The sequence below is a fragment of the Lissotriton vulgaris genome, chromosome 10, assembly GCF_964263255.1.
Source record: "Lissotriton vulgaris chromosome 10, aLisVul1.2, whole genome shotgun sequence".
In the NCBI taxonomy this organism is placed as follows: domain Eukaryota; kingdom Metazoa; phylum Chordata; class Amphibia; order Caudata; family Salamandridae; genus Lissotriton; species Lissotriton vulgaris.
In genome coordinates this window covers 284,494,683-284,509,109 of record NC_141698.1, presented here as the reverse complement: position 1 = coordinate 284,509,109, position 14,427 = coordinate 284,494,683, and the positions used below count along the sequence as shown (strand labels likewise).

Here is a 14,427-nt window from a genome sequence, read left to right as displayed (position 1 = left end):
TAGTTTTACTGAATAGTGCATAAACAATGTTTGAAAATTGAGTTTCAGTAAAAATATTAAAATGTACGCATCGTGAAGTGCTCTAATTTGTTTTGATCCTATACAAATATTTTTTTCATCACAGAATTACAAAAATGTCTTCATAACTAATAAACTATATTTGAAATGTTAGAACAGTCCACTTAGCTATTTCAGTGTTCTAAAAAAGCCTGAAATGTTACAGCTTTACATTTCACATACTTTGCACAGTTCAGTCGTCACACAGTTCACTTTACAAAATCCTCTAACTTCAGTCACACAAAGAAAAATAAATGTAGGAAGACAAACTGTCTTTTGACCTCTCTCTAAAAGCCAGCAAATGTGAAAAGCTAAGATTTAAAGGCATCTTTATTGCTCTTTCACTTTTTTAGCAATAAAGATGCGTTTAATTCTTATCTTGTCACTTTTGCTCCGTTTTCAGACAGAGGTCAAAAATCAAATCAGTTTGTCTTTTTACATTTACTTTTTGTTCTGGGGCTAAAGCCAGAAGATTTTCAGCTCGCCAGAGAGGGCGATTAGTCCCTAAAAAATACTGTCCTGATTAAATATTGCATAACCATGCGAGTGGATTTTTTCGAGCCCAGGGTTGCGTAAACAGTTACTAAGTTCTTTACTGTAATGCAAGAAATGAGTCCTCCAATTTCGCTGGCACGTGTCCGTTGCCCGCAGTGATCATTCTTGTCCTCATTCAGGTTTAAAAAGTTAGTGACAACGCTCAGGAGCAGTATTTGTCTGATAGAATTTATAGACCTTTAACTACTTGAATGCTTATGACGGCTCCCTGTTGTCATGAGTCACAGTATGCGTATGGCGGCGGGTAGCCGTCCGAACGTTGCCGCTCTGCCCAAGCAGTATTAATTCCCCGCCTGGGCGAGAGAAGTAATCAGTGGGCGGAGTTCGGACAGCTCCCGGCCGTCATGAGCACACACCCACCATGATTTATGAAGGCCGGTAGCCGTCCTGAGTATGGGAGCGCCACACCCAACCCTGCCCCCCTCACACTGCGGCAAAGGGGTTAATCACATTGCAACAGCAGCTGAGTGCGACCTTCATATGAAAACTTACGATCTAACCAAACTGCTAGAAAGCTGTACATCAGTTTTAAAGAATGGGGTATAAAACTGAAACTTTGGGTACATTATGTCAGGATAGTTAAAAGATGTGAGACCCCCGATTCCCATACTCTATTGGAACATAGCAGGTCTGCGCTCCAAAATTGAGGACGGGACCGCACAAAACTTTCTAAACCCGTATCAAATAATCTGTCTCCAGGAGACATGGTCAACAGAAGAGCTGCATTTACAAGGTTACAAAACCTACTTTGTTCCAGCAATAAGTTGTATAATGGGAAGACCCAAAGGCTGTTTAGTAACGTACATAGCGAATACATTACCCCACCTAAAAGTGGCTATAGTTTTTCAGGATTCTAATTATCAAATCCTTTCTCTCTCCTTTGCTAACAAGGAGACCATCTTCTTAACCAATTTATATAATAACCTTGATGAAGACCAATTCATAAATCTCCTTAGTAATGCACACGAGAGATTAAAACAATCTTATCAATGGAGACTTAGTCAGGTGGTAACCCACTTAATATGGGGAGGAGATTTCAATCTCCATCCATGTCTAACGACCAATCCACTTTGTTGTGGGATGGTGGATGAATTTGAGGCCCCATTAGTACACTTCACACACAACAAAGCGGGGAATGTTCTAAATGCCGTGCTCTCGGACCTGGACCTGCAAATTGCTAACCCCCGAAATGCAGACTCTAACTCACTTAATCCGACCTATGTGGGTAGAGGCTACCACACAACAGTTGATTTTATCTTTCTATCTCCCGGCCTGATAGGCATAGCTAAGGATTTTCGGGTCATTGGTAATTCAATTAGTGACCACTCAGCCTTAAAGATTAATCTTTACTTACCTGAGCTCAAACCCCAAAACTTGGCCATAGCAAATACGCTCGCACAGAATAAACTAGAGATTGGTAAACAGAACGGTTACACAATCAAATGGGGAAAAATCAACCCCACCGAAATTACAAAAAAATTGATAATCCAGGCATACCCAAACATTTTAAAATGTCTGGATCTGTCCTCAAGCTACGAGGAAGTTCTAACGAACTTCAAACAAATTTTAGAGCACATTAAGGATTTACTTTCGTCAAAACCCAGAACAAATCACTCAGTAAAGAAAGGATGGTTTAGCCATAACTGCACAACCGCTCTAACCAAATTAAAATCGGTGCTCCACAACAAACCGAGGGACGCAGTCCAAATTCAACTCCTGAGGCGCCAATACATAGGGGAACGAAAATCGATAATTGCAGAATTAAATCAGAAACTCTAGGACGATCTTCATAAGAGTGCTGTATCAAAAAATAGTGAGCTCTTCTGGCGAACAGTCAGAACCCCATATCTCTCTGACACGGGCACCCCTACAATAGAAGTTGCCATAGATGAGCACACATGGGTCGCACATTTCTCAAAGATCTTTAAAAGTAGTTCACCCACAGACTTATCGCCCCCAAAAGTACAGTACCCTATACCGCTTTTGTTTGATATACCTGATCTTTTGGAAGCATTACAGAAAAGCAAACTGGGTAAAGCTCCAGGCCCTGACGGGGTCCCAGTGGACTTAAAAAAAAATTATCTAGATCTCTGGGCCCCCATTATAACAAGAGTGTGCATAGCTGCGGTGAATGAGGGAGTTTTAAGTTCCTGGACTAAGTCAATAATGGTCCCCATTTTTTAAAAAGGGGGACCGCCAAGATGTGAAGTGTTATCGGCCCATCTCACTGCTGGACTCGCTCGGGAAAGTAGTGGGGAGAGTTATCCTAGAGCGTCTCCAGCAGTGGAGTGAGGATTGAGGAATTATTTCCGATATCCAATTTGGCTTCCGTGAGGGTTTCGGAACAGTAGAACAGGCCCTTAATCTCACCTTAATAATGGGAAAATACACACAGGCCAAGGCAACCAAGATCTATATGGTCTTTGTCGACCTGTCCGCAGCGTTTGACTGCGTATCGCACGCAAAACTGTGGACGGTCCTATGCCAAATGGGAGTAGAGCCATCTCTTTTGGACTTTTTGAGGGAACTCTATTCCGGCGCAACGGCCAGAGTGCGATTTGGCCTGAATGGCGAGTTGACGGCCCTGTTTAGTGTAGAGCGCGGAGTCAGGCAGGGATGTGTCCTGGCCCCCTTCCTCTTCTCACTCTATACTAATGGTCTGGAGGGGGAGATGTTGAGGGGGGGCTCAGGATCTCCCACGTATAAATCAGCGCCTGATTCCCGCCCTGCTCTACGCGGACGACGCCGTCATTCTTGCGCGCACACCACGCGAGCTTCAGGTATACGACCTTCATGGGCAATCTAGATTTACGGGTGAATGTAAAGAAAACTTTTGTTATGACAGCAGGCAGGGGGAAAAAAAGAACAAAGGCCAATTTCCTCGATAATCAAAAGCTTGAGGTCACCCCCCAATACCCTTACCTGGGCATCATGATAGATGAACAACTGACATGGAAGCCAGCAGTAGACACAAGGGGTCATCTCTTTAAGAGATCAATAGCCGCTCTAACGAGTTTCTCTCAGAGATTAGGAAAAAGGCCCTCAGTGGAGCTATTGAAAATCTACAACGCTAAATGCCAGGCTATTGCCCTATATGGTGCGGGAGTCTGGGGATACACCGATACTAGCCCCATCCAGAAGGCGGAAAACGTTTTCCTTAGATTCCTCCTAGCCACCCCGAAAGGCACCTCAACCTATGCCATGCACCTGGAATTAGGAATACCCTATATAGAGGGTCTAATTAAAACTGAACCAGTGATGCTGTGGCGGCGCATTTGGACATCTGATAAGAACGCGCTGACCCAGTCCATCATTGCTGACTCAATGGCCCTCGATAAATCCCTTAAAGTAAAATGGCTCTCCTTTGTAAGAAATTTCTTCAAAGATCTAGGGTTAGAGAACTACTTCATCGAACCAGAAACTATAATGGACATCTCGAAGAGAGACCTTAAACAATTAGCTCGAAGACACTTGGAGTCTCTAAGATTAGCATCTGAATCACTAAAAACTGCGGTAGTCCATGCAAATATGGTACAAATAGCCCATGGCATTCAGCCGTATCTGACACTCCAAATATCAACATACGAGAGAATGCTAATGACTAGATTCAGGCTGAACACTTTTTTTAGATTGGTTACGTTTCCATTGAAAAACTGTTGGGAAGCTACTCTCCCACCTTGTCCGTGTGATGGACTGTAAATACAATCCAATCTACATGTGATTATGCTTTGCAAATTCCATCAATCGCATAGAAAAATCTGGTTACTACCAATATTGAGGAGCTGGGGACTGAGACAATGCAGGCCCGTGCTTCTTAGACTCCAAATGCTGGAAACTGAAAATGTCTGTTATTTTGTGAGCAACTTTTTAAAATGTATTATGAAGCACAGGAAAAACCTATAAATAGCTATATTAACGATATCCTGAGCTGATTCCCGATGAAATTTTTATATTTAATTCTCTCATGTTTAATTAGCTCTTTGTAGGAATTTTATTGAAATTGTATGTTTTTTTTCTTTTTTTTTTATTCATGTAAAAATGTAATGTGTATTAATAATTCTCTTTTATGGTTTTTCCTTTGTGAATAAGCCGAATAAAGAAGTTTAATATTATTATTATGTCAGGATAGTCAGAGTGCAGCAACCACAAAGAAATGGGTGCAGCTGTAATACAGCACAAAAGTGTTGTAGCGGTATCAGTGGATAAGCGGCAAGGTTAAAGAGTAGATGTAGGTAGGCATCTGTGCCCCATCTACCTTCTTTAGGCAAGCAAACAGGGATACCGTGTTGCAATAGTACGTAGTTTTAATTATCGTAACTGTAATTCTAAATGATGCATAACATTAAATGTCAGTGGTGTCTTATAATTTATAGAACGCCGACAAGTATGGCCAAGCTAGTAGGCTTGTGTTTAAGCTAACGCATGAGCACATTTAAGCCATAAGATGTTAATTGTATTAAAAGTTCTCAGTACTTCAATTGTCCAGTTTTGGTTTCTGTGTAAAACAAAGGTTGACTACCAACAGGGATAAGGAAATATATTCTTGCTTTTCTGAATAGCCCCCCTTCGCTTTCTGGGGTTAAGGAACATGTTCTACTTCTTGCTTCTCTGCTATGATTTGGATCTCCTATATTGTGACAGTAGGAAAGGAGTAGACAGTTGCAGTGAAATTCAGTGAAATATGATAGTGAAATCTTGAAGAAGAATAAGATCTAGAGGCCCTTAATGTCCTTGAGGCCTGAGCATGTGTTTTTTAGTCTCCTATTCATAAGATAAGGGCTTAAATGCAGTGAGTTTGCAGGTAAGAGTTGTAGGGTCACTAGACAAGGACCTTTGTGCTACACTGGTCTTGTTGCATTCAATTGTTTTTCTAAACAAGTTTGAGGTGACCTCAGAATTCCTTGATAGCTAAAATCCAGTGCACCTGGTGGATTTGGAATGTAGAGTATGCATATGCTTTCACAGTTGTAAGGTTCTGTACATCAGTGTATGTATGACTGCCTAGCCCCCATGGTCCTTGCATTAGTGGGAATCAAGATAATGTCCGTTATATTTGTTCACAATAGATATAAAGCCTCCTGCAAATGAATGCTTTGACAGAAAATAACCCTACCACAAAATGCAAGCCCTACCAATAACCATTATTCCAAAAAAATAACAAAAAATTGCATCTCACTGGCTATGCCGTGGCAAACACTAGAAGAGGACACCTTAAATATTACTATTAATCCCAGGTGTGAATCTGGTAAATAGCAAAGATAGCTGTCCAACAGTTAAAAAAAATGTCACAATACATCGGTTTATGCAACCATGTCTTGGAGGTGAAACAACCGATAGAGTTGCACACAGGTGCCGCTTAAATCCGCTTTTGTATGGCATAAAGTGAGTGGCCCGACTCAAAGATGGGCACCTTGAAGTCTTGTAAGGGTGGTGCTTTTGTTGAACTTCAGAGATTTCAGGAGACTGCCACCTTGGAATCATGGTTTCCACATTTGGATAGCACTTATAAAGTCGGACTTGTATGCAAGAAATGACTAAAACCTAAAATAGTAAAAAATATAGCTTTCTTTATTGCAAAGTAAGTATAGTACAAGTAATTTAATGTGATTGTTTAATTTTAAGCAGTAAATAGTCCCCCATGCTCTTCAGTTTAACCACTCTATTGGAGGTAGCAAGCTATATCTTAATACCCAACAGCATCCAGCGACAGTTGCACTGCTCTGACTTAGCAATTGTCTTGAGGATTCTATAATCACATATGGGTTGGCAAAGGTTGGTCTGTAAAAGCCTACTGTTGTAATGAATGGACCAACGCCCACTTTAAGCATATTCAAGACCATGTCTAACAGCTTTGCTGTCAAAATCCAGACATAAAGAGATAGTACACAGATATGCCGTACAAAAGTTAACAGGACCTCTTCTATTTAATCTGAGCCAAATGGCACATATACCCTTTTGAAAATTGTATGAATTAAAGAACGTTGCCATTTTTTTGTGCTTATAGTTGGCAGAGCTTTGACAACTTAATGGCTTTAATGCTGTGCTAAAGGGCATCTGAGGATCTTTCTAATGCGTTCTGATCAGATTAATACGTTATTTGCGAGATTATTTAAGTTCTGGCATATCAGCTGCAAGACTTTGGATAATGTGATAGAATATTATCTATGTTCTGTTGCACGTTTGTGCATGGTGTATTGGCGGCATGCGTAAGTCGTGATGGCTTGCGAAATGGCTTAGTTGGATGTATGCACTGTGGTTTCTGTTAGATTTTGGCCACTTGAAATGCAGTATTTGTTAATACTTGGTGGAAGTTGTTTGGTTTTCTTACATGCTCATCTATGTCCGCAGTAATGCCCACCGAGCCAGTGGGTACTAGTGAGGTTAAAATCAATTAATTTAGTCCTTTGTTGTTGCAGTTGCAGAACTGTTATTACTAGCCAAATTAAATACTTAGAACTTCCCACTAGGCAGACTCCATACCTTATATACCTTTCTGACCATAGAAGGCAGCTTTGCCATTTGTGGTGTAGAGATATGAATGCTAACTTAATTATTGCATACTGATAATTCACCAGTGAGGCATACGTATAACATAATTGCTGTTGACAGTGTACTTGACAATTTTCATTGAGCTGAGCTGGTCTTTTTGAAGTTAAACAATATTGATGGAACAATCATGACCTTTAAAGGTTTCCTTTTGATGTATTGCCCTTTTTGAAATTATATTTGCTTAACTGAGTGGCAGGAATTTTGTTTGGCAATTGTGGAATTGCACACAGTCCTAACCACTTTCTTTGTTCCTATGGTATCAACCTGAATGTTTTTCTAATTGAACAGCCCTTCTGAGACCCCTAAGAAGAGGATGTGTTTGGACACTGGTGCCAGTTGGCAGAGGACTGTATCTTCAGATTCATCAGATGCAGGTTTGTTGGCACATTGCACAACCTCTTTCTATTCAAAGGATAATGTAACAGTTTGGCACATGTATCTGTGTATAGCTTCATGAAATGTCCTTGGAGTGACTCCTCCAAAGGATGTGAAAATGTGACATTGAGCCTGTACGGAGGTTTAGCCATTGTGGTGCTTATTAAGACAATGTTTCATTCCCTTTAAAGTTGACGCCTCCAATTTTTCTGCAGTAAGGGCAATGAAAATCACCCCATGCTGCTTCTAATAGAATATTAATACTGTCCACATTGGACAAGATTACATTAGTGGCCACCACATGCAAGATGACTAGCAGTAATCACTTCAGTGAATCAAGCATGGTTGCCAGCAGTAGTAATAAAAATACTTTGTTAATGTGGATTGCTTTTACATGGGTAATACGTAACCGCCATAGCTGTAATGTCCCACACACCGAGTTATTGGTAATAATACACTCCAAACATTGGCTCGTGAGTTCTGAAAATGCACTATTTTTGTTCTAGAATATACACCTTTCAATTTCGGTAACCTTATATTCAGCCAAGCAAAAGCTTCTCATTTATTAGGCTTGACTACATGCAGGAGAGCTACTTATGGGTACCTGGAAAGCTACCAGTAACTCTCAAACTACTCGTTGGAGTAGCCTGCTTTAAAAGAAAAAAGGATATGTAAAGTATTATAGCTTGACGGGCAGCATTCCCAGATATTAACGCACTCGGTTCCTTTAATGCAGGGGTCTTCAACCAGTAGCTTGTGAGCTACTATAGCTCCCCAGCTACTTCCGATTAGCTCACCTGTGTGCAGCCCAGCTTATTAAATTAGAAAGCCTTTGCTTGTTTGAATTATTACACATATAAAAAAAAAATGAAATTATACAACACTAATATTAGTAGCTCAATGAGTTTTCATTGAACATAAGTAGCTCTCAGTACAGAAAAGGTTAAAGACCCCTACTTTAATAGATCTAGCAGCCCATGCTACATAGTTGTTTCAGTTCCCCTCCTGTGGGTAAGATCTTTGTGCACGTGGTTCTGCCCTGTTAAGCCTTTCTTGATGGTAAACTTTTAAGGTGAATCCACCCTTTTCTGTCATTCAATAGTTAAGTGGATTTTGTTCATGCTTTGGTGCCTAGAGCGATCTTCAGTCTGCAAATGGTATTTTTATCCACTTATTTTGTGACTTCAGTTCCTACTGCTGGCATGCCTTCGCTTTTAAGCTCCCCTTTTGTGGAAACAGATCTGTAAAGTATCTTCTGACACCATGCTGCTTCTATGGTGCCTCTCGGGTGGGTAGCATTGATGGGAGTGCTTTTATGTTGGATGTTTCAATACAGTCTTAAAGGGTGAGGGCATCAGACTGTGCCAAAAGGGAAGATTCTAGTAGGTAGTTGTCCTCCGATGCTGTTCTGAGTTGCAACCGCTCCAACTGCCATGGAAAAATACCTCCCTCTTATGAAGGGAGTTCAGAAAACGATATCTGTTCTTGGCTCCTAATATTCCTGCTTCTGCATTGTCCCGGGAGTACTAACATCCTTTAAGGGCAGTAAGTTGGCTGTGCAGACCTAATCTGCCTTTATGCAGAACAGTGTGTTGGTTCATTAGTCAAGTTGTCCTGTTTTGATTGACTTGGTGTTTGACTTCATCCTGTATAGTGTGCTCTCAAGTTTATATTTGGCGCAGTCTGGATCTTTGTGTTCTGTTTCAAGTGTCTGTGTAATTTTGTCCTTGCTGAAGTATTTAGAGGCTAGATATTAGATGGAATTGGCTAGTCAGTGAAGTCTGTGGGAACCAGAGCATCTCTTTGCACCTTCTTTTCTTTCTTTTTTTATAGTCCTTAGATGACACTTTAGTGACTTCTGAAAAATGCTAAGCTGTTGTGTAAGGAGCTGTCAAACTACATTTTTATTTCTGTTGCAGGCCTTGGCCTTGACAGCCCACTGGACATAAAAGACATGGAGGAAACGTATGTCATTTTTTGTTTCCTATAGAAGTGTTAATGTGAGTGTTGTAAGTATGTGGGCTATACTATACATGTTATACTTGTTGATGCTTTTTCTGAATCATTTTTATTTCTTTTATAGATTTGAAAAGGCGCTGCTTGAGTCAGGAAAAGTTATAAAGTGAGTTTATTAATGTTAGGCTTCAGGAAGTGGTGAACACTTTGTCCTGCTGCCGCTTTTCCAGCAGACTGATTATGATTAGGGCTCCCGGTTTTATGGTATTTATTTTTTGGTCATTTCCATGTCCATTTATCCATTTTTGTTTTGCCAACTTTATCTCTATTTATCCATATTATGTGTTTCGTGAAAAAGTAAAGCTGAAACTGGTATATTTCCACATTTATTTAACTAAAAAATATGCAGCCACGCTTGAATGCCTGCCAGGTTTCAGTGATATGAACACTTGCAGAAGAAAAATCAAATCACATATATGAAAATATGCACATTTGAGTATCAGCCTTGTGCATAGTAAGTGTTTAAACCTCTTTACTAAAATTCCTGTATTTTTTTAAACCCCTTACCTATCAATCCATACAGTTATTGGCCTGGCAGTCATGGCAAGGTGTACTTAGATAACTCTAAAAGCACCCAATTTCTGTTTTTATCCACATTTAAAAATAAATACAGACAATAAAATAAATGGTTTTCTGTCTCTCTGTAAAAATGGAAAACAGAGCCGTAATTATGATCCGGGGCACTGGTATTGTGTGGCAGGAGAGGGTCACATTATGCGGCAGATTTGGGTACATTATTTAGTATGAAAAGCCAAATTATGTAGCATTATTTGGCACATTTGAAATTGTATTACTTCCTTATTTCATAATTTTTCAACTTGGTAACATTCTGAGTATTAGTTACCAGTTTAACAAGCAAACATAACGATAAGCAACAAAGTTGACCAGTCCAGCTTTGCAAAGGTCCTTTGACTGCGCAGCAACTCTTGTTGTTGCATGTATAGTAACTTTTGCACCATTTGAGCTATAAACATTTTTTTTTTTTGCTAATCTGCGGAACATGCGGGGAAATGGTGGATTCGGGGGCAAATGCAGCAACTCTATAATTTTGCGAGGATCGCAGCGAGCGCACAATCAAATAATTCCAGTAGCTTGATTATGATCTAGAGCTTTTATGGCTAGTTAGACTGGCTTTGCTCGGATATTAAAGGGATTCCTTTCTCTTAAACCTTTCCATCTGGCCCGGCCCAAAGGCCCTGCCAAATAAACTCTTGTCTGGAAAGAGTTTGTGTCCATTCCTTGTCTGTTGACATGAGTACGAGCCGTTTCTCTCAATCTCTGGAATGTTCACAAGCCCTACAACCTGATTCTCCCTGTGCTCAACCTTGACCACCATTTGTGTAACCTGACCGCCAGACACTGTGGTGATCATTCAGAGATCCCGTTTTATAGAGCATTTTGTTAACGCGTTGCAGAATTGAACAATGGGGTTCATGTTTTTTTCCTATTTTTTTTTTCCTAGCATTAAATTGCCAATGAGAAGAATAAACTCCCTTCCAGTAAGTAACAAATTACAAAAATTTCTTTTCTTGTGAGGATTTGTGCCATTTTTTTTCATCTTGTTTTTCTCTGGTGTGAATGGAAAAATGTTTGAGTACCCCGGACATAACCAGTTTAATACTTGGTCTTTGGTGTGGGTGGGAAGTACACTATTGATGATCTTGATTATCGAGCATGTATGTCCATTACCAATATCCATGTAGTCGCAATGAATAGTCTTTGGCAATTAGTGTTTTGCTTTCATGTGCAGTAATTATTATTATTTTTTTTTGCAGCAGAAACTCCTAGGCTCTAGTCCAGCTCTCAAGAGCAACCATTCTGAGGACTGTCTCTTTCATTCCAACCAAGATGATGAAAATAAGGAAAATGTAGGTTATGGTATATTTGATTCTGAGAGCAAGTATTACTATGGTCACTGCTCAAGGGTTTTATACGTACAACTGCACTTTATTTCTTTGTGCTTTGCAAATTTATGGGCCGAAGAGGCAGTGGTTTCTTTTTTACTTTTAACCTGATCGTGGAGAAATGTCATTAAAACCGATTTGGACTTTGTACGTCCTGAAAACTAGATTAAGTGGCATGAAATTCACTGGAGTGGTTTGACTCAAATCCTTGATCAAACAATTTGAGTGTTAAAAAATGCACGTTTATTTACCTTATTTTAAAGTTAATTTCTAGTTCAATTGATCCTTGTGTGTACTTGTGTTGCTGTCTTGCAGGAGGCCTTCCAGTTTAAGATGCCAAGCAGGCCAGCTTCGCGGAACAATCTCCGCATTAGATTCTTGGGTGATTGTAAGGATCCCATCGTCCAAAGGCAGAACTCTGCACCCGCACGAATGGTACGTAAATTGTTATATCAAATCATAACATTGCATATCACCTTATCGGACCTAGCTTCTTGAACCGCACAATTTTGTTTAAGTAGCCAGTTAACTTAATTTTTCTGCATAGAAGTATGGGTACTATGTATTTGTGTAGATTACCTGCTTGGGTCACCACTTAAAATGTACCTTCTGTCAATGATTCCTCTCCCATCGCTGATATGGAAAAGATTAGCTTGACTTGGACTTAAAATAATTCTCATTACCCATGGTGGATGATTACCTGCTCTTAAGCTTTTTCTTGACCGTTTGGAAAAGCCCTTGCATTTTCCAAACCACCTCTAAAATAGTCTGCTACATCAACTATAGTTACATTTGTACGTCAGTTTTGTTAAAATGCTTGTGTAGCGAACTGAGCTCAGTGAGTCACTGGGTAAACTGATGCCTTTCTTCAAAAACTAGTTCCCTAGTTCGGAGAGAAGTGAAGCTGAGCCGGAGAAGTTTACTCGCATCCTTTTGCATAAGCAGTCACTGACTTCCTCAGTGAATGATGATGAGGATGATGGATTTCTAGAGCTCCTTGACAATGAGGATTTTGAGGTACAATATATATTTTTTTCTTTTATCATAAACGAGTCACATAGGTGTTTTGTTACTAAAGACCATTCCCCTATTGTTGCCTAAACCTGCTCAGCAGACTAGGTTAAGTTATTTTAAACCGTGTAGGGAATTGCTGTTGCAGAAACACCTGCTTTGGAAAGATTTATTGCCCTGGCAAATTATGTCCATTATACCTTTGCACTATACTTTGTCATTGCCCTTCAGTGACCTGGTTCAACTGGAGTATTCAGTTCTGACAACTGTAGATATACCTGGACCAGTAGTTATTAGAACATTTGGCATGAATTGGATTGGCCGGGTCAGAGGTATTTTCTTCTGTCATTCTGATTTGCTACTTAGTGACTCAATACTCTGGTTTTGTACACCGGTTAATCTCCTTGTTCACTGTGCATTCTACGTTTTACAACCGATAGTTTTTAGTTTATTGTAGAACATTCTGTAGTAGCAGTAGTTCCAATGCTTCAGTAACATTTGTCTATATGAACTTGTTTTATACCAGTCATCAGCAAACCCCCCTACTGTCCTTATTCAGACTATGAATTTGAATCTGCTAGTATTGATTTTATGATGGGTGTTTTTTCTTATTTACCTCAGAATGATGCTCCACCTGGCATGTCTAGTCTCTGGACTGCCCCCTTAGTAATGAAAGAGGCCACAAATCAAGTAAGTGATTATCAGTCACTGTCATTTGTTTCAGCTGCTTATAAGTGATCGTATACAAAAATGTGCCCCTGTTAGACGTAACCAGATAAATGTATTGTGATGGCATTTGCTCTGTTCAGCCTATGGGTCACAAAGGCGTTGGGAAAAGCATGCAAAATGCCTTCTCCAATAGTTTTATGACTGTATTGCCTTTGCTGCTTATTTCCGATGCAGAACTATTGGCTGTGACTAAATCGTGCATATCATTAGGTCATAGCAAGATTGCGTGGGGCGTGTTCTTATCAATTTGATAACCTTGGAGTAAGCCTGATTCTTTGATATTAGTTTGTTCATTAATAGCTCGTCATGCATGTGCTATTTGTATAGTGTGAACCTAGCCAAAAGGCAGGGGAGCTCTGTACTTGGTCTATGGTCCGCATACTATTAACAAGTGATAGGAGAGAACTGAATTCCGGGAGAGCGGTGTACTGTTACTGCACTGTGATATTCGTACTACATATTTACCCATATCTAGTTTGCAATCTTTATGGTCAGTTTGATTATTGTTTGGCTCCCCCTTGCATCTCACACATAACATAGGCCCAATTTCTTTTAACTTGTTAATTTTATTAAAGGCTAGTCTGATTTTTATGGCAGCTTTAAGCAACTAGCTTAAAACACTTTACTGTTTCTCTGAAGTTTGTACCCATTACCTTGCTCCCTAATGCTGTACTGTTAATCTAGAATCATCTGAGCAACAGCCCTTGCTCTGCATCTATATTGAGTCAAAAACCGGTGCTAAAGCGTGTGGAGAGACCTGCAGAGGACCCACCTGGAAAAAGTAAGAGAAGAAAGAGCATGTTCGAGGTCTCTCTCCAAGAAGAAATGGAGCCTGAAGCTAAGGTTAGTCTGTGCTTCCTGAGGTTTGGTCTGCATCACCCATTTGCTTTCCTCTAGTCAGGCTGTACTGTGACAATCCCCCCCCCCCCCCCCCCCGGTCCCAATTTAGTGTGTGCAGGAGATGGTTGGGATTTCACCACAGACGTCAGATCTGCTTAAGTCCGTTTCTGGCATTTTTTCATTTTCTCTCTGATACTTGTGTTTTTTTTGTACGTGGTTAGTAAGTCTGGTAGGCCAGATTTTTCCCCCACAGTTACCCTCCCATCCTCATGTCAGGTGTAGGAAGCTGGCTCTGTATATACCATACCAAAATGAGGTATAGTGTGCAGAGTCCAGTGGAACCCCAAAGGTAGGCAGAGGTAAAAGTAGCTAGCACCTTACTCTCTATTTG

General features: G+C 40.2%; 1 protein-coding gene across 5 annotated transcripts in view; it reads left to right on the top strand.

The window, feature by feature from the left end:
• CDC25A (cell division cycle 25A) overlaps positions 1-14,427 on the top strand; it is a 249,214-nt gene that overhangs the window by 5,454 nt on the left and 229,333 nt on the right. For 3 of the 5 annotated variants that reach the window (XM_086941056.1, XM_086941053.1, XM_086941054.1), the window contains exons 3-11: positions 7,450-7,535; positions 9,456-9,501; positions 9,620-9,658; positions 11,015-11,051; positions 11,328-11,420; positions 11,772-11,891; positions 12,336-12,473; positions 13,089-13,157; positions 13,881-14,039. In XM_086941056.1, the coding sequence (XP_086797182.1) occupies positions 7,450-7,535; positions 9,456-9,501; positions 9,620-9,658; positions 11,015-11,051; positions 11,328-11,420; positions 11,772-11,891; positions 12,336-12,473; positions 13,089-13,157; positions 13,881-14,039 (787 nt within the window). The remainder of the gene's footprint in view (positions 1-7,449; positions 7,536-9,455; positions 9,502-9,619; positions 9,659-11,014; positions 11,052-11,327; positions 11,421-11,771; positions 11,892-12,335; positions 12,474-13,088; positions 13,158-13,880; positions 14,040-14,427) is intronic. The other 2 variants (XM_086941057.1, XM_086941055.1) reach the window with 1 other exon arrangement.